The sequence below is a fragment of the Microcaecilia unicolor genome, chromosome 5 (genome assembly GCF_901765095.1).
Source record: "Microcaecilia unicolor chromosome 5, aMicUni1.1, whole genome shotgun sequence".
NCBI classification, from domain to species: Eukaryota; Metazoa; Chordata; class Amphibia; order Gymnophiona; family Siphonopidae; genus Microcaecilia; species Microcaecilia unicolor.
Window position 1 is genome coordinate 66,869,603 of NC_044035.1, and position 20,409 is coordinate 66,890,011.

The 20,409-nt window shown below is 48.8% G+C and overlaps 1 protein-coding gene across 3 annotated transcripts in view; it reads left to right on the forward strand.

Annotated features, from left to right (window-relative positions):
- The window catches only part of LOC115470074 (glutaredoxin-3-like), a 177,169-nt gene that overhangs the window by 62,450 nt on the left and 94,310 nt on the right, over window positions 1–20,409 (forward strand). For all 3 annotated transcript variants that reach the window (XM_030202966.1, XM_030202965.1, XM_030202968.1), the window contains 2 exons: window positions 9,015–9,187; window positions 9,366–9,424. In XM_030202966.1, coding sequence (XP_030058826.1) covers window positions 9,015–9,187; window positions 9,366–9,424 — 232 coding nt within the window. The remainder of the gene's footprint in view (window positions 1–9,014; window positions 9,188–9,365; window positions 9,425–20,409) is intronic.

Below are 20,409 nucleotides of genomic sequence, written 5' to 3' on the forward strand. Positions count from 1 at the left end.
AATTGTTAACATCTCAAAACTTCAGACTTTTTGAGTTTTACGGTAACCAGTATTACCCTCCACAAACTCTCCCCCGCCCCCCTTCCCACCTCCCTCCTGAAGGACACCACCGACCACTATCATCCATATCACCCTCTCAACAGTCATGCTAAACTTGCTGAGGATCCAAAGAAAAGTTTTTCCAGAAGGATTACCATCTTCCCATCTATTGTTTACGTTCAGCCACTAATCTCTCCATTTCACACACATACCTCAATTTATTAAGCCACTTCACTACCGAGGGTACCTTCTCCCGCCACCAGTGCGAGGCTCCAACCACCCGTGCTGTTCCAACCACATGCCTCACGAAAATCTGTTGGCCTGCCGCAAGACCTGCAACCCGTGCAGATAACAGGAACACTTCAGGGGCCCAGAGAACCGTGCAGCCCAGTCAGCTCTGCAGCCTATAGTGGACCGCTTTCCAGAAAGCACGAATTTTGACACGGCTCCACCATATGTGCACCATTGTCCCTCTATGGCCACACCTCCTCTAGCACTTACCAGAGGAGGCTGGAAATATTCGCTGCAGGTGAGCTGGGGTAAGATACCACCTATATAGCACTTTCACTGCATTCTCTTGCAAGGGGACATAGGTTAACACCTCCACCACTGATCTTTCTATTCTCTCCCACTCAGGCTCACCCAAACTCATGCCGAGGTCCTCTCCCAGCTTCCCCTATGCACGGTATAACAGGGAAATTGTTTGCCTATGCTTTTGTACAAGTGACTTATCAGACCACGAGTTGATGTGAGCTTTTCACAAATCTCCTCTAGGTCTAGTTTCTTTCGCTGCATCACCTCTCTCACTGCCGCAGTCCGAAGGAAGTGCGCCAATTGACAGTATGCAGATTCACCTCCCTCCACCCCAGGGTATCTTTCCTTCAAGGCATTAAAAGACAGCAAAGAGACATCTTCAAACATTTGGCCCCAAGTTCTCACACCCTCCCCGTACCATTTGGTGAAAGTCCCCTTTGTAGTGCCCGGCAGAAACAAAGGGTTAAAAGCTATGGGAGACCACCGGGACAGGACACATTGAGGGGCATAATCGAACGGAAACACCTATCTCCATGGGCGTTTATCTCCGAGAACGGGTCCATGAAGGGGCGGGCCAAACCGTATTTTCGAAAAAATGGACGTTTTTTGAGCTGGGCGTTTGTTTTTTTTAGCGATAATGGAAACTAAAAACACCCAGCTCAAAAACGTCCTAATCCAAGCCATTTGGTCGTGGGAGGGGCTAGGATTCGTAGTACACTCGCCCCCCTGATATGCCAGGACACCAACTCGGTACCCTAGGTCAGTGCGGTGGACTTCAGAAAAAGCTCCTACATGCATAGCTCCCTTACCACGGGTGCTGAGCTCCCAACCCCCCTCCCCCAAAACCCACTACCCACAAATGTACAACACTACCATAGCTCTTAGGGGTGAAGGGGGCACCTACATGTGGGTACAGTGGGTTTTGGAGGCCTCCCATTTACCAGCACAAGTGTTACAGGTGGGAGGGGGATAGGCCTGGGTCCGCCTGCCTGAAGTGCATTGCGGTACCCACTAAAAGTGCTCCAGGGACTTGCATCTGGTCAGTTGGGGCACTTTTTTGGGACTCGTTCGTGAAAAAAAAGGGTCCAAAAAAAGTGACCCAAAATCGCGGTAAAAACGCTTTTTTCCCCCCCGATTATCAGCTAAAGACGCCCATCTCTCCTCGGCTGCTAACCACGGCCCAGTCCCGCCTCCGACACGCCTCTGACATGCCCCCATCAACTTTATTCGTTTCCGCGACGGAGTGCAGTTGGAAACGCCCAAAATCGGCTTTCGATTATACCGATTTGGGCGCCTTTGCCAGAAAAACGCCCATCTCCCGATTTGTGTCGCAATATAGGCGTTTTTCTCTTTCGATTATAAGCAGGATTGTATCTTAGGGAACAAACTGTCCCAGTAATGAAGTGTTACAGCAATAGATGGACATATTCCCCCACCCAATATTCTAAAAGACCTCGGCAGCCATATTAGTGCACTCAGAGGCCTCTGTCCCATTATATGTTGTTCTATGTGCACCCATTGCCGGTCCGGATATTCTTGATACCATTTAAGTGCTGCTTCCCCTTGTGCTGCTCTATAGTACCATGTGAGATTGGGGAGACCCAACCCTCCCTTCCTCCTCTCCTGGTATATTAGTGAACGCGCCAACCTTGGGCGTTTTCCTGCCCAGATGAAACACACTATCCTATCTTGTAGGGAAGCTATAAATCGCCTGGGCATCATCACAGGCAGCACCTGGAAAAGATACAGCAAACGGGGTAGTATGTTCATTTTAATGATAGCTATTCTTCCAAACCATGAGACCGCCATATGTCCCCAACGCTCCAGATCCTCCGCAATAGTTTTGGCCAACCCCGTATAATTAGCCGATAAGAGCTCAGATAATTCCTTAGTCAGGTTCACCCCTAAGTACCTAATTTGTTTATGAGCCCAACAGAAGGGGGAGGAGATCTTCAAGGACTCCACTACCTCAACAGGAAGTGTTATATTCAGGGCCTCCGATTTTGCCATGTTAACCTTGAACCCAGACACAGCAGAATATTCCTCTATTATATGCTCAAGGTGAGGAAATGTGGACAGAGGACGAGTTACAAACAACAATACGTTGTCTGCAAAAAGGGCCATTTTATGAGTTCTATCTGCTATTCTGGCTCCCGAAATATCGGGATCTGTTCTCACACGAGCCGCAAAAGGTTCCATCACCATGGCAAACAACAAAGGCGACAGGGGGCATCCCTGTCTAGTTCCTCTATGCAGGGTGAATAGCTCAGAGTTGCCGCCATTAACCCGAACACATGCTCTAGGGGAATCATAAAATGCCTGTATCCACCTTCTGAACTGCACTCCAAACCCCATAGACTCTAGAACCCTATACATAAAGGGCCAATGGACCCGATCAAAAGCTTTTTCTGCGTCCAAACTTAAAAGACACAACGGTTTCTGATTTCTCTTTGCCAAATACATAATATCTAACACCCTCCTAATATTATCCATCGCCTTGCAATAGGACACAAATCCCACCTGATCAGGATGGATAAGCACCGGGAGAATGGGAGCCAGCTGGCTTGCCAGCACCTTGGCCAATATTTTGATATCTGCATTTAAAACCGATATGGGTTTGTAGGATCCACACTCAGAATGATCTTTTCCTGGCTTGGGCAGTACCGCTATCCATGCCTCCATCATGGACAAAGGCAAGGAACCCCCTCTTCCCACCTGATTAAACCAAATCTGCCAAAAGCGGGGCCAATTCCAGGGCAAACCTCTTGTAAAACTCTGTTCATCTAGCATTGCCTGTTGTTGATGACTCAAGGAAGAAAGATCACTATCTCTTAAGTATTGATCTATTGAATCCGGAGAAGGACTAAGCTCCTGTGCATAAAGGGCTTTATAGAACTCCCCAAATCTCTTGCGTATTTGCTCAGACATACCTAGTTCACTCCCTCTAGCGTCTCGGATCTTTAGAATTGAACGCTCAACTTTTTGCCTACGCATCCTTATGGCGAGAAGACGCCCTGCCTTATTAGCAAACTCGTAGGAGCTCACCCTGCTCTTTGCTTGTAACATGCTAAGTTGTTCTGAGTAGAAGGAATCAAGCAATAATCTCTGCTCGCTGAGCTCTCGCAAAACCCGAGCAGACCCACTCGCTTTATGTTGTGCCTCTAACAAGCAAATTCTCTGCAAGCAACTCGCTATCTGAGCCTTACGGGCCTTTGATCTTTTACTAGCAAGCTGCAAAAAATAGCCCCGAGAGACTGCCTTCATGGCATGGCATCCCATACCGTACTGATCGAAGGCCCCGATTCCAAGTTAAACTCAAGATATTCTTTTAGCATTTTTTTGTAGCCTTCCACCACTTCCCCCTCCTGCAAGATACTAACATTCAGTGTCCATCTTCTTTCTTTATTCTTAGCCCTAATATTTGGTAAGGATACCCATACTGGGGCATGATCGGATATGGTCACGCTACCTATCCCAGCCTCAGGCCCCCTCTCCACCAATGTAGTGTCTAATAAGATATAATCAATATGGGAGTATGAATGGTGCACTGATGAATAGAATGTGTAGTCTCGCTCCCTCTGATGTTTCATCCTCCACAGGTCCACTGTGCCCAGTGATTGCGTTAAAGATCTCAAAGCTACCGATTCCTTCTGCCCCTCATTTCTGGTGGCTCCTGTACGATCTAGGCCCGGGGTCATTACAGTATTGAAGTCCCCCCCTATGACAAGAGAGCCCTTTGCAAAAATGGCCAATGAGTTTCTAACTCTTTCAAAGAACTCCACTTGCCCATGGTTTGGTGCATATATACAGTGGTGGAAATAAGTATTTGATCCCTTGCTGATTTTGTAAGTGTGCCCACTGACAAAGACATGAGCAGCCCATAATTGAAGGGTAGGTTATTGGTAACAGTGAGAGATAGCACATCACAAATTAAATCCGGAAAATCACATTGTGGAAAGTATATGAATTTATTTGCATTCTGCAGAGGGAAATAAGTATTTAATCCCTCTGGCAAACAAGACCTAATACTTGGTGGCAAAACCCTTGTTGGCAAGCACAGCGGTCAGACGTCTTCTGTAGTTGATGATGAGGTTTGCACACATGTCAGGAGGAATTTTGGTCCACTCCTCTTTGCAGATCATCTCTAAATCATTAAGAGTTCTGGGCTGTCGCTTGGCAACTCGCAGCTTCAGCTCCCTCCATAAGTTTTCAATGGGATTAAGGTCTGGTGACTGGCTAGGCCACTCCATGACCCTAATGTGCTTCTTCCTGAGCCACTCCTTTGTTGCCTTGGCTGTATGTTTTGGGTCATTGTCGTGCTGGAAGACCCAGCCACGACCCATTTTTAAGGCCCTGGCGGAGGGAAGGAGGTTGTCACTCAGAATTGTACGGTACATGGCCCCATCCATTCTCCCATTGATGCGGTGAAGTAGTCCTGTGCCCTTAGCAGAGAAACACCCCCAAAACATAACATTTCCACCTCCATGCTTGACAGTGGGGACGGTGTTCTTTGGGTCATAGGCAGCATTTCTCTTCCTCCAAACACGGCGAGTTGAGTTCATGCCAAAGAGCTCAATTTTTGTCTCATCTGACCACAGCACCTTCTCCCAATCACTCTCGGCATCATCCAGGTGTTCACTGGCAAACTTCAGACGGGCCGTCACATGTGCCTTCCGGAGCAGGGGGACCTTGCGGGCACTGCAGGATTGCAATCCGTTATGTCGTAATGTGTTACCAATGGTTTTCGTGGTGACAGTGGTCCCAGCTGCCTTGAGATCATTGACAAGTTCCCCCCTTGTAGTTGTAGGCTGATTTCTAACCTTCCTCATGATCAAGGATACCCCACGAGGTGAGATTTTGCGTGGAGCCCCAGATCTTTGTCGATTGACAGTCATTTTGTACTTCTTCCATTTTCTTACTATGGCACCAACAGTTGTCTCCTTCTCGCCCAGCGTCTTACTGATGGTTTTGTAGCCCATTCCAGCCTTGTGCAGGTGTATGATCTTGTCCCTGACATCCTTAGACAGCTCCTTGCTCTTGGCCATTTTGTAGAGGTTAGAGTCTGACTGATTCACTGAGTCTGTGGACAGGTGTCTTTCATACAGGTGACCATTGCCGACAGCTGTCTGTCATGCAGGTAACGAGTTGATTTGGAGCATCTACCTGGTCTGTAGGGGCCAGATCTCTTACTGGTTGGTGGGGGATCAAATACTTATTTCCCTCTGCAGAATGCAAATAAATTCATATACTTTCCACAATGTGATTTTCCGGATTTAATTTGTGATGTGCTATCTCTCACTGTTACCAATAACCTACCCTTCAATTATGGGCTGCTCATGTCTTTGTCAGTGGGCACACTTACAAAATCAGCAAGGGATCAAATACTTATTTCCACCACTGTAGATGCTATTGTTAAATCCACTTGGTCAATTTTTATGTGCAAGAATATGTAACGCCCTCCCAGGTCCCTCTTAACCTTCATCACTTGCGCATATTCAACTCCTTTACATTATAACATATGATGATCTTTAGGTCTGTACCCATCACATAACATTTTAGCAAAGCATATCATTTGCACCCTACCATACCCCCACTTTCCATTGCTGCAATTCTGTGGACCCTAGTACCCAGCCATGTCCTACCCCCCCCCCTTCTCCCATCCCCTCCCCCTATCCAGCCCCCCCCCCAATCCCAACCAGTCTCACCAATTGAAAGACCCATGTCCTTCAAGTGGGATTCGAGGAAGCTACCCACCACTCACACAGCCCCCAGCCTCACACCCGCCCCTCCCCCACCCCTTCAAGATCTTGTGCATTCACCAGCTTAACCTCCCAACATCAAGCCCCATGTCCATGCCCAGTATACATCTATATCCGTCCCTCCCTCCATATTAGCCAAGTCATTCTCCCCCATTATACTTAATATGACCAGTAACATAGCCCCCGCCATCACTCACAGTCCACAAACCAAAACTGGTACTCCTGCTGGCCCCAGGAGGCAAATTCCAAGAAGGGGTTCTCCCCCCTCTCCAATCCCTTTGAAACACAGTCATTTCACCCCCAGTCCAACCTTCTCAGTCCAGTTCAACGTTTCTGACTGCTACGCTTTGTAGATTCAGGAACTCTTTGCCACCGTTGAAGCTTCGCTCTCATGATGGATGCCACCACCCCAGGAGGAGCCTTTGAAGACACGAGATCCGCTGCATGTAAGGCTTCCCAAGCCTCCTGTAGGGTTTGCACCTGGTGCTTGCTGCCCTTCAAGGTAAAGTTTAGGGAAAGGGGAAATCCCCATCTGTACTGTATTTGGTGCTTATTCAGGGACTCCAACGCTGGTCTCATCTGCCTTCTCAGCTGCAAAGTATATTGCGAAAGATCCTGATAAACCAGGACCTGGGCCCCACCACACTCCAGGCTCTTTGTCTGCCTTGCAGATGCCAGTATTTTTTCCTTAATCTCATATTTATGAAACCTCACAATTATATCCCGCGTCTGCTGTTCCTTTCGTGCGCCCAGTGCTCTATGCACTCTGTCCAACTCACACTGCAGTTCTCTCGTCTCGGGGCCCAGCAACGTAGAAAATAGGGATCTCACTATCTCCGACACATTCTCCGTTTCGCTCCCCTCGGGAATGCCTCGGAAACGAAGGTTATTCCTTCGTCCCCTGTTTTCCAGGTCGTCCAGTTTATATTTGAGGTACACATTCTTTTGTTCCATCTCCTGAAGCACGGTGGCATGGTTATTTAAGGTTTCGGCATGCTCGTCTATTTTCAGCTCTGCCTCCTCCACTCTGCCGCCCAGCTCTCTAAGGTCTGCGCTTAACGTTTCCATGCGCTCCAATATTTCGTCCTTGGACTGCTTGATCTCAGTCTGGATATTAGAAAGAAACTTGCGGAGCTCGCTGGATATTCCCTTTTTTGAGGGGGGGGGGGCTCGCGTTTCAGTCATGGACAGCGCTGAGTCCGAATCCGATGGAGACACACGCTCAGGAGATTCGCGGTGTTTAGCGGCCTTACTCGCCATGCTTTTCTCTGCTCTGTCTGCCTCCTTTTTCCGGGTAGATGCTGCTTTGCTCATTGCTACAGCTGCTCATAGAATGAGTCTGCTTGCTTTTGCCAAGTTTATCTTCCGTTGGGTCGCTATTTTGCAGAATAAACGGGTGTTGGGAGAGGGACCTATGAAGCTAGGCTGCCATGCTACCCGATGACGTCACTTCCATCACACTGAAGTAATTTTTAACGCATGGGTAAAATGGCCGCTTTTTCTTTTTTTGAATTAATGGCCACGTGCTAATTTTCCCATTAGCGCATGAACACTCACCAATACCTATTTTGTAGGTGGTAAGGGCTAATATGCTAATCGGCTAGCACTCGGCAATGTAGCTGCTTTAACCGACTAGTTCAGAACACGTCTACCCTCCACCCCCAACCCGCCCCGGTGCTAAAAATGAAATGTATTTTTTAGCGTGTGGGTTGCGTACACCAATACCAAAATTACCGCAGGATGCCTGAGCACGCACTGCAGTAAAGCATACTGGTAAGCACGTGCTTACCGCATCTTAGTAAAAGGACCCCTAAGTATTTTGGCAGTGGGATATTATCTTGATCAGTGAAACATCTGAATTCAACAAAGTTGTGCTTCCTTCATCTTGATTAAGTATCTCTGACTAATGTACTGGTTTATTTTGCTGGTAATCTAATTTTATGTGAACAATATTGCTCATAAGAACATTGAAAACAATTGTGTTCCTTAGCATGAGTAATTCTTAATTAATTTATTTTCTGTTTTTATTGATTTGAAAATTAAATGTGTAACAGTGTTTTTAACAAATCATGGGCCCTTGCTAAGGTGCGCTAGCGTTTGTAGCACGTGCTAAAAATCAGCGAGTGCTAACCATATAGACACCCATAGGAATAATATAATCATCTACACAGCGCGCTCAAGGGCCCTTTTATGAATCGGTAGTAAATCCAACGCAGGCGTACCACACGCTATTCCGGGACTATTGCTAGCCCAACACAGCTTGTGGTAGTTCCGGGTCAAGCGCACCATTTCCGGGGAAATAAATAACCCAGGAAATGGTTAGCGCCACAGTAACCCAGTGGTAGTCGGACATTGCTGGGTTACTGTGGGAGCCCTTACCGCCACCTCACTGGTGGCAGTAAGTGCATCCTGCCGGATGGCCACGCAGTAAGAGTTATCTTACCACATTGCCTTTTTTTGTGGGGGGGCTTTTTACCCACTCTGGTAAAAAGGGCCCTGATGCACAGGAAAAGCAGCCCCCCCACCTACTACCACAGGGCCCTTTTCCCCCCACAGGTTGGTAAAAGGTCCTTGTAATGTTTAGCATGCACTAAAAGCACTAACGTGCCTCTAGTGTGGCTTAGTAAACAGGGCCCCATATGTTTTGAGTATACTTACATAGAGTTTGTCTTCTATTTACAGGTTTTAGCAAACGGATTGTGGGGATTCTTAATGACCACAAAATTATCTTTAGCAGTTTTGACATATTTTCTGATGAGGAAGTACGACAATGGCTGAAAACTTATTCTAATTTCCGTAAAGTTCCACAGTTATATGTTGCTGGTGAGCTGGTTGGAGGACTGGATATTGTAAAGGTTAGACAAACATTCTTTATTTCTTTGTGTTCAGAATATATATTTGTGTATATATAATCTCTGTCTATAATCTATTTTTAATGTTCCAAAAATATGGAGTGTATAGCTGTTTTATATCTTAATTTCCCTAGTAGAATATAATATTTTTTCACAAATGAGAGAAATTTATATTTTTTAGGAGCTTTCACAGTCTGGAGAATTGGACAGAATGTGCAAGGCAAAAAACTTGGACGATAGGTAAGAGCCTTGAATATTTACTAAATACTATAATCTAATGTGGAATTTAAAAAAAGAGTCTTTCTAGTCCATCAAAGGACCACCCAAAGTGATTTATAACAATGCAAAAATGCATAATCAAATACAAAGTTTTTTAATAAATGCATTGGTAAATTGACCTTGCAGAGAACCTAACCCGATCACAATATTTTCTGTTTGGAATTACTAAACTGTTCATCCGTTGTGATCCGTTTAAAAAACAAAACAAAACAAGAAAACCCCCCAACAAAAACAGATATGCATGAGCTTTTAGTACCACACAGGTTCTCTGTAGTCAGTATGACAGACAACATTTTCTTTAGAGTCATGACCTATGGTTTTTCCAAAATCACTATACCAATCAGTAGACACACTGACTGCATCATGAAGCTGTCTTGAGCAGTTGGGGTAGCAAACCTGATATTGTTAGTGTACTTAGGGGCCCATTTACAAAGGGCTTGCCGTGTGCGAATTTGGAACTGCTGTGCCAGGCTATCGCAGGAACTGGGCGGTAGTTCCCACCCCCAGCACACGCTATTTCAGGCGCTACAAAAATATTTTGTATTTTTGTAGGTCTGGGTTTACCCGGTGGTAATCGGTAGCACCATCCGCTGTCCGGTTTTCGCGAGGTTAGTGCAGGAACTCTTATTGTCTCCTACATAGGTGGCAGTAAGGGCTCCCCCCCGGAAATGGCCATGCGCCAATCCCTGTGATTAGCGCAAGGCCATTTCCTTTAAAAGAAAACAGCCTTTTCTCCGAGGACAAGCAGGCTGCTTGTTCTCACATGTGGGTCGGCGTCCACGGCGGCCCAGGAACGGAGCATTTTTCCCAGCAAAAATCCATAGACCTTTGTGACAGCTTCCGGAGCGCCATCTTTTTTTAATTTATTTTTTATTTTTGTTACATTTGTACCCCGCGCTTTCCCACTCATGGCAGGCTCAATGCGGCTTACATGGGGCAATGGAGGGTTAAGTGACTTGCCCAGAGTCACAAGGAGCTGCCTGTGCCTGAAGTGGGAATCGAACTCAGTTCCTCAGTTCCCCAGGACCAAAGTCCACCACCCTAACCACTAGGCCACTCCTCCACCGCCTGCATGCGTCCATTCCCGCCTCAGTTTTTCTTTTTCTGTGGAGGAGAATGGCTGCGTGTCGGTTTCTCTCCCTCAGGCCCAGAGAAAGACTTAGGCATTTTTAGCGCTGTTAATTCGCGCTTTCTTTTTGTTTTTAGTTGCCTCTTTTGTCTTTTTCTTTTCCAGTTAAAAAAAACAAAAAAAAAACCTTATATTCTTATTTTTTTCCCCTTTTAAGTTTTCTTTCATTTTCGTCGCGCTATGTGGTTCTCATTTTTGTGCCCCTCTGTTGGCACAATCGAGCCTTTTGATTTTGCCGCCGCTATTTTTCCGCTCATGTCATCAGAGCCTCCCAGCGGCTTCAAGAAGTGCGCTCAGTGCCAGCGGTTGATCTCGGGTACTGACCCGCACGTGTGGTGCATCCAGTGCCTTGGGCCCGACCAACGCCCAGACGCTTGTAAGTTGTGTCTGAGCTTGAAAAAGCGGACACAGGCGTCGAAAAGAGCTCTTCAGGACCGTCTTTTCGGAGCTCCGACTGATTCCTCAGCGTCGATATCGGTACCGAGGTCAGTGGCGTCGATATCGGCACCGGGGATGGCATCAACATCGGGAGAGCAGGTAATGGCTGTCCGGACATCACCACTTGCTGGGAGTAGCGGGCCGTCGAGTGGGTTTCCACTTGTCTTGAAGGCTCCTGCTGTGCAGGCCCATCCCCGAGGAGGCGTGTGGATTCCATGTCCTCATCAGTACCAAGGAATTCCGGTGACGTGTTTCGAGTGAAGGCGAAGAAGCATTATCATCGGTCTCCTTCGAGACACGGTACCGGAAGCTCCGGGGCGTCGAGGGATTCGGCACTCGAGAAGCATCAACGCTGGGAGGAGTGCTCACCCTCCATACAAGAGGTGTCGGTGTGTCGATCTTTGGACAGCCCGGTACCGCCTCCCAGGCCTCCACAGATTCAGATGCCGACTTCTGCACCGGCCCCACAGCCTTCCTCGACAGCGACTCTAGATGAGCGCATCCGAGCCACTCTTCCAGGCCTTCTGGAGGAGCTGCTGCGTCATTCTGCCTCGGTACCAGAGGTGCTTGCGCTCTCGGTACTGCCGATGGAAGCGGCAGCTGGCTCTGTGCCTGTGGTGCGGTCCCCGACACCGGTACCGCTTGCGGCATCGGCCTCGGCTGTCACACAGGTCGACTCCCCATCGACGTCGCTGGAGGGAGCTTCACCGCTGCTGGCATGGGAGTCGAGTTCTCAGCATCCCCATAGAGGACGGGGCTCCTCGGTGTTGATACGGGCCTGGTTTCGGACTGCAGTTAGAGAACTGTTGTCCGATACCGAGGAGGATGCCTCGTGGGATGAAGGGGAAGATCCCAGGTATTTCTCTTCTGAGGAGTCTTGTGGTCTTCCTTCTGATCCAACTCCTTCACCTGAGAGGAAGCTTTCTCCACCAGAGAGTCTCTCCTTCTCGTCATTTGTCCGGGAAATGTGTGTGGCTATTCCCTTCCCTATGGTATCTGAGGATGAGCCCAGGACTGAGATGTTTGAGGTCCTTGACTATCCTTCGCCACCTAAGTAGTCATCCTCTGTCCCTCTGCATAATGTCCTTAAGCAGACATTGCTGAAGAACTGGATGAAACCACTCACTCATCCCACCATTCTGAAAAAGGTTGAGTCTCAATATCGGATTCACGGAGAACCTGAGTTGATGAAGTCGCAGTTACCTCACGACTCTATGGTTGTGGATTCTGCTCTCAAGAGAGCTAGGAGTTCTAGAGATTTTTCCTCGGCGCCCCCGGGACGAGAATCTAGAACTCAGGCTTTCCTCCCAAAAGAGTCCAATCAGTCCTCTATGCTCGTGTCCAAGATTCAGTCATACCAGCTCTACACGAGCATCCACTTGCGGAACAGTGTGAAGCAACTGGCGGACTTGGTCGACAAGCTCCCTTCGGAACAGGCCAGGCCTTTTCAGGAGGTGCTCAAGCAGCTGAAGACATGCCGTAAATTCCTGTCCGGGGGTGCTTACAACTCTTTTGATGTTGCATTCAGATCCGCTGCTCAAGGAATAGTGATGTGCAGACTCTTATGGCTGCGTGCCTCTGACCTGGACAATCGAGTCCAGCAGCGGCTTGCAGATGTTCCTTGCCAGGGGATAACATTTTTGGCAAGAAAGTCGAGCAGGTGGTTGAGCAGCTCCACCAGTGGGAAACTGCAGTCGACAAACTCTCCCACCGGGCGCCTTCAGCATCTACCTCATTAGGTAGACGGATTTTCAGGGCAAGGAGGAATGCTCCTTACAATAAGCGTAGGTACACTCCACCTTCCCGACAGCCTTCTCAGGCTCAACCCCAGTGCGCTCGTTCGCATCAACAGCGTGCGCCTAGACAGGCCCCTGCAGCTCCCCAGCAAAAGTAAGGGACTGGCTTTTGACTGGCTCCAGTTGAGCGTAGCCGCTATAAAAGTGTCTGTGCCGGACGATCTGCCAGTCGGAGGGAGGTTAAAGTTTTTTCACCAAAGGTGGCCTCTCATAACCTCCGACCGGTGGGTTCTCCAAATAGTCCGGCTAGGATACTCCCTCAATTTGCTTTCCACACCTCCAAATTGCCCACCGGGAGCTCAGTCCTTCAGCTTCCAGCACAGGCAGGTACTTGCAGAGGAACTCTCCGCCCTTCTCAGCGCCAATGAGGTCGAGCCTTTGCCATCTGGGCAAGAAGGGCTGGGATTCTATTCCAGGTACTTCCTTGTACAAAAGAAAACAGAGGGGATGCGTCCCATCCTAGACCTAAGGGCCCTGAACAAATTCCTGGTCCGAGAAAAGTTCAGTATGATTTCCCTGGGCACTCTTCTTCCCATGATTCAGGAAAACAATTGGACTTAAAGGATGCTTATACTCACATCCTGATACTTCCAGCTCACAGGAAGTATCTTTGATTCCGTCTGGGAACGCAGCACTTCCAGTATTGTGTGCTGCCCTTTGGTCTCGCCTCTGCGCCCAGGGTATTTACAAAATGCCTGGCGGTAGTTGCAGCATCGCTACGCAGACTGGGAGTGCATGTGTTCCCTTATCTCGATGATTGGCTGGTGAAGAACACCTCAGAGGCAGGAGCTCTATAGGCCATGCAGATGACTATTCAACTCCTGGAGCTACTCGGGTTTGTTATAAATTACCCAAAGTCCCATCTTCTCCCAGTTCAAAAACTAGAATTCATAGGAGCTCTGCTGGACTCACATGCCTATCTCCCCGAGGCGAGGGCAGACTACCTTCTGTCTCTAGTTTCATTGGCCAGAGCGTCTCAGCAGATAACAGCTCGGCAGATGTTGAGACATCTAGGCCATATGGCCTCCACAGTCCATGTGACACCCATGGCCCGTCTTCATATGAGATCAGCTCAATGGACCTTAGCTTCCCAGTAGTACCAAACTGCAGGGGATCTAGAGGATGCAGTCCAACTGTCCACCGATTTTCACAGTTCCCTTCAGTGGTGGACGATTCGATTCAATTTGACCTTGGGACGTCCCTTTCAAATTCCTCAGCCACAAAAAGTGCTGACAACGGATGCATCTCTCCTGGGGTGGGGGGCCCATGTAGATGGGCTTCACACTCAAGGATTTTGGTCCCTCCAGGAAACAGGTCTTCAGATCAATCTCCTGGAGTTGCGAGCGGTCTGGAATGCTCTAAAGGCTTTACAGAGATCGGCTGTCCTGTCAAGTCATTCAAATTCGGACAGACAATCAGGTTGCTATGTACTACATCAACAAGCAGGGGGGCACCGGATCTCGCCCCCTGTGTCGGGATGCCGTCCAGAAGTGGCTTTGGGCTCACCGTCACGGTATGCTTCTTCAAGCCACGTACCTGGTGGGAGTAAACAACAGTATGGCCGACAGGTTGAGCAGGATTATGCAACTTCACAAGTGGTCGCTCAACTCGGGCGTTGTACGCAAGATCTTCCAAGAGTGGGGCACCCCCTCGATGGATCTTTTTGCCACTCAGATCAATCACAAGGTCCCGCAGTTCTGTTCCAGTCTTCAGGCCCACGACAGACTAGCGTCAGATGCCTTTCTCCTTCATTGGGGGAAGGGCCTTCTGTATGCATATCCTCCCATACCTCTGGTGGGGAAGACTTTGCTGACACTCAGGCAAGACTGCGGAACCATGATTCTGATTGCTCCTTTTTGGCCGCGTCAGATCTGGTTCCCTCTTCTTCTGGAGTTGTCCTCCAAAGAACCATAGAGATTGGAGTGTTTTCCAACCCTCATCACTCAGAACGAGCGGTCGCTTCTGCATCCCAACCTCCAGTCTCTGGCTCTCTCGGCCTGGATGTTGAGAGCGTAGAATTCGCTTCCTTGGGTCTTTCTGAGGGTATTTCCTGAGTCTTGCTTCCAGAAAAGATTCCACGAAGAGGTGTTATTCTTTTAAATGGAGGAGGTTTGCTGTCTGGTGTGACAGCAAGGCCCTAGATCCTCGCTTTTGTCTTACACAGATCCTGCTTGAATACCTTCTACACTGGTCAGAGTCTGGTCTCAAGACCAACTCCGTAAGAGTTCATCTTAGCGCAATTAGTGCTTATCATTGTCGTGTAGAGGGTAAGCCTATCTCTGGACAGCCTTTAGTTGTTCGCTTCATGAGAGGTTTGCTTTTGTCAAAACCCCCTGTCAAACCTCCACCAGTCTCATGGGATCTCAACGTCATTCTCACCCAGCTGATGAAGCCTCCTTTTGAGCCGCTGAATTCCTGCCATCTGAAGTACTTGACCTGGAAGGTCATTTTCTTGGTGGCTGTTATTTCAACTCGTAGGGTCAGTGAGCTTCAAGCCTTGGTAGCCCATGTTTCTTATATACTAAGTTTCATCATAACAGAGTAGTCCTCCGCACGCACCCAAGTTTTTGCCAAAGGTGGTGTCTGAACCAGTCAATTGTCTTGCCAACATTTTTTCCCCGTCCTCATACCCGCCCTGCTGAACGTCAGTTGCACACATTGGACTGCAAGCGAGCATTGGCCTTCTATGTGGAGCGGACAAGCCCCTTCAGACAGTCCGCCCAAATGTTTGTTTCTTTTGATCCCAACAGAAGGGGAATTGCTGTCGGGAAACGCACCATTTCCAATTGGCTAGCGGATTGCATTTCCTTCACTTATGCCCAAGCTGGGCTGACTCTGGAGGGTCATGTCACTGTTCATAGTGTTAGAGCCATGGCAGCGTCAGAGGCCCACTTGAAGTCAGCCTCTATTGAAGAGATTTGCAAGGCTGTGATGTGGTCATCAATCCACATATTCACATCTCATTACTGCCTTCAGCAGGATACCCGACGCGACAGTCAGTTTGGGCAGTCTGTGCTGCAGAATCTGTTCGGGGTTTAGAATCCAACTCCACCCCCCTAGGCTCATTTTTGTTCTGTTCCAGGCTGCACTCTCAGTTAGATGTTTCTTCGTAGGTCTATCTTGTTATGTCCTCGCCGTTGCGAGACCCAGTTGACCTATCTTTGTTGTTTTGAGTAAGCCTGGGTGCTAGGGATGCCTCACATGTGAGAACAAGCAGCCTGCTTGTCCTCGGAGAAAGCGAAGATACTTACCTGTAGCAGGTATTCTCCAAGGACAGCAGGCTGATTGTTCTCACCAGCCCGCCCACCTCCCCTTTTGGAGTTGTTGTTGTTTCTTTGCTATTTGATTAACTGAGGTGGGAACGGACGCGCGGGGGCAGAGTCACTCAGCTCCAGACGCTGTCACAAAGCTCTGTGGATTTTTGCTGGGAAAAATGCTCCATTCCTGGGCCGCCGTGGACGCCGACCCACATGTGAGAACAATCAGCCTGCTGTCCTCGGAGAATATCTGCTTACAGGTAAGTATCTTCGCTTTACCTGCTGTGCTAAAAGGGGGCCTCGGCATGTGTCCAAAACACGTGCTGATGCTACTGCAGACCTCCTTTTACTTCAGCAAGTCCACAAAAAGGAGAAAACAATACAATTCCAAGCTGTGTTTCAGCTCCTTTGCCTTCGTCAGGAGTCCAATAATCAAAAAAGTGTCACTGAGTGCTGAATCTCTGCAGCGGCTGTGGAAATAATCCTCAATGAGGCTGTCTTGCAATGCTACAGTGCAGCCGCTGCAGAGAGAAATTCAACACTCAGCAACACTTTTTTGATTATTGAACTCCCAGTACGTGCCAGGTAGAGTCAGGTTGGCTGTCTTTTAGGAGGGATGAGGGGCTTGTACTTTGACGTGAAAAGAGGATTGGAAGGTTGGGGTGGGGGAGTCATACTGTGACTGTGTAAGGGAACAGGAGGATGTGGGGGAAAGGGGATTAGAAGGGTTAGGATTGTTCTAGGAGAGATCGGGGCCATTTAATGCATGGGGCTGAGGTACATTTAGTTGTATTCACCGTGCGGTAAGTGCCCTGTGTGGTAATTTACTGCTACTACTATTTAACATTTCTAAAGCACTACCAGGGTTGCGCAGCACTGTACAATTAACAAAGAAGGACAGTCCCTGCTCAAAGGAGCTTACAATCTAAAGGACAAAAAGTGCAGTCAATCAAGATTGAGGCAGTCTAGATTTCCTAGATAGAGGTACAATGGTTAGGTGCCGAAAGCGACATTAAAGAGGTGGGCTTTGAGCAAGGATTTGAAGATAGGTAGGGAGGGGGCTTGGCGTATGGGCTCAGTGAGTTTATTCCAAGCATAGGTTGAAGCGAGGCAGAAAGGGCAGAGTCTGGAGTTGGCGGTGGTGGAGAAGGGTACTGAGAGGAGGGATTTGTCCTATGAGCGGAGGTTACGGGTAGGAGCGTAAGGGGAGATGAGGGTAGAGAGGTAGTGAGGGGCTGCAGATTGAGTGCATTTGTAGGTTAGTAGGAGAAGCTTGAACTGTACGCAGTACCTGATCGGAAGCCAGTGAAGTGACTTGAGGAGAGGGGTGATATGAGCATATCGGTGTAGGCGGAAGATAAGACGCGCAGCAGAGTTCTGAACGGATTGAAGGGGGGATAGATTGTTAAGTGGGAGGCCAGTGAGGAGTAGGTTGCAGGGAAGATGCTGGGTATGTCCCCAAAGCTTTGCACTTACTGCATGTTTATGCACCTAACAGCACTGTAAGTGCACAAATTTACCACTCATTATTAAACAGGCCCCCTTAAATTATTTGCATAACTTCAGCTTAATTATTTAAAAGCATTTATATGCCATATCTCTATATATAAAAGACAACTCCAACGTTCTAACTGAAGCCTCACTTACCCAACGTTCTAAATGTGAGGCGGCATAGATCGATTTTCCTACATGAGTGTCAGCCCCGCCCACGCGTCAAACGTGATGACGTCGAGGGCGGAGCAATGACAATCACCGAACGTATCCAGCACAGATGCACCACACAAAACCGCGACCAAGGAGCTCAGGCGGAACTGCAAATTAAAAGGATTCCCTGTGGTAGCCAAACACTTTTACCACGCGTCTGAAGATTGGTGAGTCGGGGAGGGGGGATCACGAGATCTGCTTCACGCACATAATATGGGCCAAAGAATAATTTACAGCGCTGGTGCGGAGCGGCTGCAGCCTCCCTTGCTCCCCTTCGCTCTACAGTGCTGATAAGCGCCCAACTACACATCCCCAGCAAGACGACGCCAATCTCCCTCCAACGCACACAACCAGTCAGAGGGCACCATCGCTACAAACAATAATCCCTGTCTTCAAGAAGTAACGAAGAGGGGAGGAAGTGACGTTAGCGGAGCTAATGGCCACCTGAACGCGGAGCTCCAGCTCACCTTCATCAATAAGTACGAATATCTCCTTCCTGGGGCGACGAACGCGATCGAGAGCCACAGCGGTCAAGAGCGGTAGAAAGCTGGACTGCACATAATATGGGCCAAAGAATAATTTACAGCGCTGGTGCGGAGTGGCTGCAGCCTCCCTTGCTCCCCTTCGCTCTACAGTGCTGATAAGCGCCCAACTACACATCCCCAGCAAGACGACGCCAATCTCCCTCCAACGCACACAACCAGTCAGAGGGCACCATCGCTACAAACAATAATCCCTGTCTTCAAGAAGTAACGAAGAGGGGAGGAAGTGACGTTAGCGGAGCTAATGGCCACCTGAACGCGGAGCTCCAGCTCACCTTTATCAATAAGTACGAATATCTCCCTCCTGGGGCGACGAACGCGATCGAGAGCCACAGCGGTCAAGAGCGGTAGAAAGCTGGACTGCAATGAGATGATGCAGGCGAGCAGGGAAACGATAAATCTCTCCCAATTCGCATTTGATGGCGGGCCTGGGAAGAAAAACATGGCTGAGACAGCGGAGGCGCCGGCGGAGACGCAGAGAGACTTGGTGGAGCAGTTAGGCGTGGAGCTGTTTCTGTCCCTGGAGCCGGGAGAATGGGAGCTTTCCGGAGCTGTGCGAATGGCTGCAGGAAATACGATCTGATATAAAAGCAGTCTGGCAGGAGCTAACCACCCTCGGCGCGGATCTGAGAGGAGAAATCGCGGATCTGGGACGCAGAGTAGAGGAAGCTGAGAATCGCATTGATGATCAGGCAGAGGCAGTGCAAGCGCTGGACATACAAGTCTCCGACCTTCGCCTAGGCCAGCAATTAATAAACAACAAGCTGGAAAACTTGGAGAACCGTAGTAGGCGCAGTAATCTGCGTTTTTGAGGCCTGCCGGAAACTCCGACATACCAGGACGCGGAATCAGTTGTACAGCGACTGGTCAGCAGCCTCCTGTCGACGCCAGAGGCCCCGCTGGAGCCGGAATCGGTGATCTTGGAGAGGGCTCACAGGGCGTTGGGCCCATCGAGAAATAATTTGCCAAAAGATATAATAGCCTGCTTTCGGGACTTTAAGATGAAAGAAAGAGTGTTGGTGGCAGCCAGGCAAGAGAGAGATTTTAAATGGGACTCGTATAGTATTGAAATATACCAAGATCTGGCTGTGGCAACGCTGAAGAGAAGAGCTGACCTCAGGCCTGTGACCATTAAACTGCGAGAGATGGGGATACGCTATCGTTGGCGGCACCCTTTTGCCTTGGTATTTTATAAAGATGGCAAAATGCATCAAGTTCAAACGTTAGCAGAAGCGCGGACAGCAGTGCCAGATGGAGTGACAGCGGAGACCCCTGCACCTGGAGAGATGCGCAGGATGGGAAGGGGCGCAGACACCCATCCAAAATGGCAGCGGGTTGGCCGCAAGAGACTACAGCGGCAACAATCAACAGGCTGAGTGCCGTGATGAGTTGATATGGCTCTGGACTGATAGCTGCACTTCGCTAGCCGCGTAAAGACTGACAGGAGAAAGAATGTTGAATGAAGAGAACTATTGCTACAAGTTGAGATAGATGGAGAATCTTGTTGAATGGGTAAATGTTTGTTAAAAGTTCCCAGGTTTCATGGGGGAAGATGGATGAAGTGTTCGGGAGGGGGGAATATATTACAGAGGTTGTGTTATGGGTGTTGGGGAGGTCACTTCCTCACAGGAAAGCACCGGTTCAGTTTTAGACGTGGTGCTAAGGTTTTTTGGGGGGTGGACAGGGAAGGAGGGGCAGGGGGAGATAGGGGGTGGGTTAGGAGGGAGGGCGGGAAGTATGAGGAGGGGGTTTGGGAGAGATACTATAGTTGGGTTTTGGGGGATGGCAAAGGTACTAAAGAGATTGGCCTCCAGAAGTATGAATGGCTCTTAAGTGTGTGACCTTGAATGTGCGAGGCCTCAATTCGCCTCAAAAACGTAACCAACTGTTTAGAGAGACAGCATGGTTGAATGTTGATGTGGTGTTCATCCAGGAGACGCACCTTCAGCGTAGATATGAAAAATTAATTAGACATAAATGATTCTCTATAATACAGTGTGCCTCTAGTACAGATGATAAAGAAAGGTGTACTAATAGCTTTGTCGGGTGCGTTTCCATGGATCGTGCATGACATAGTTAG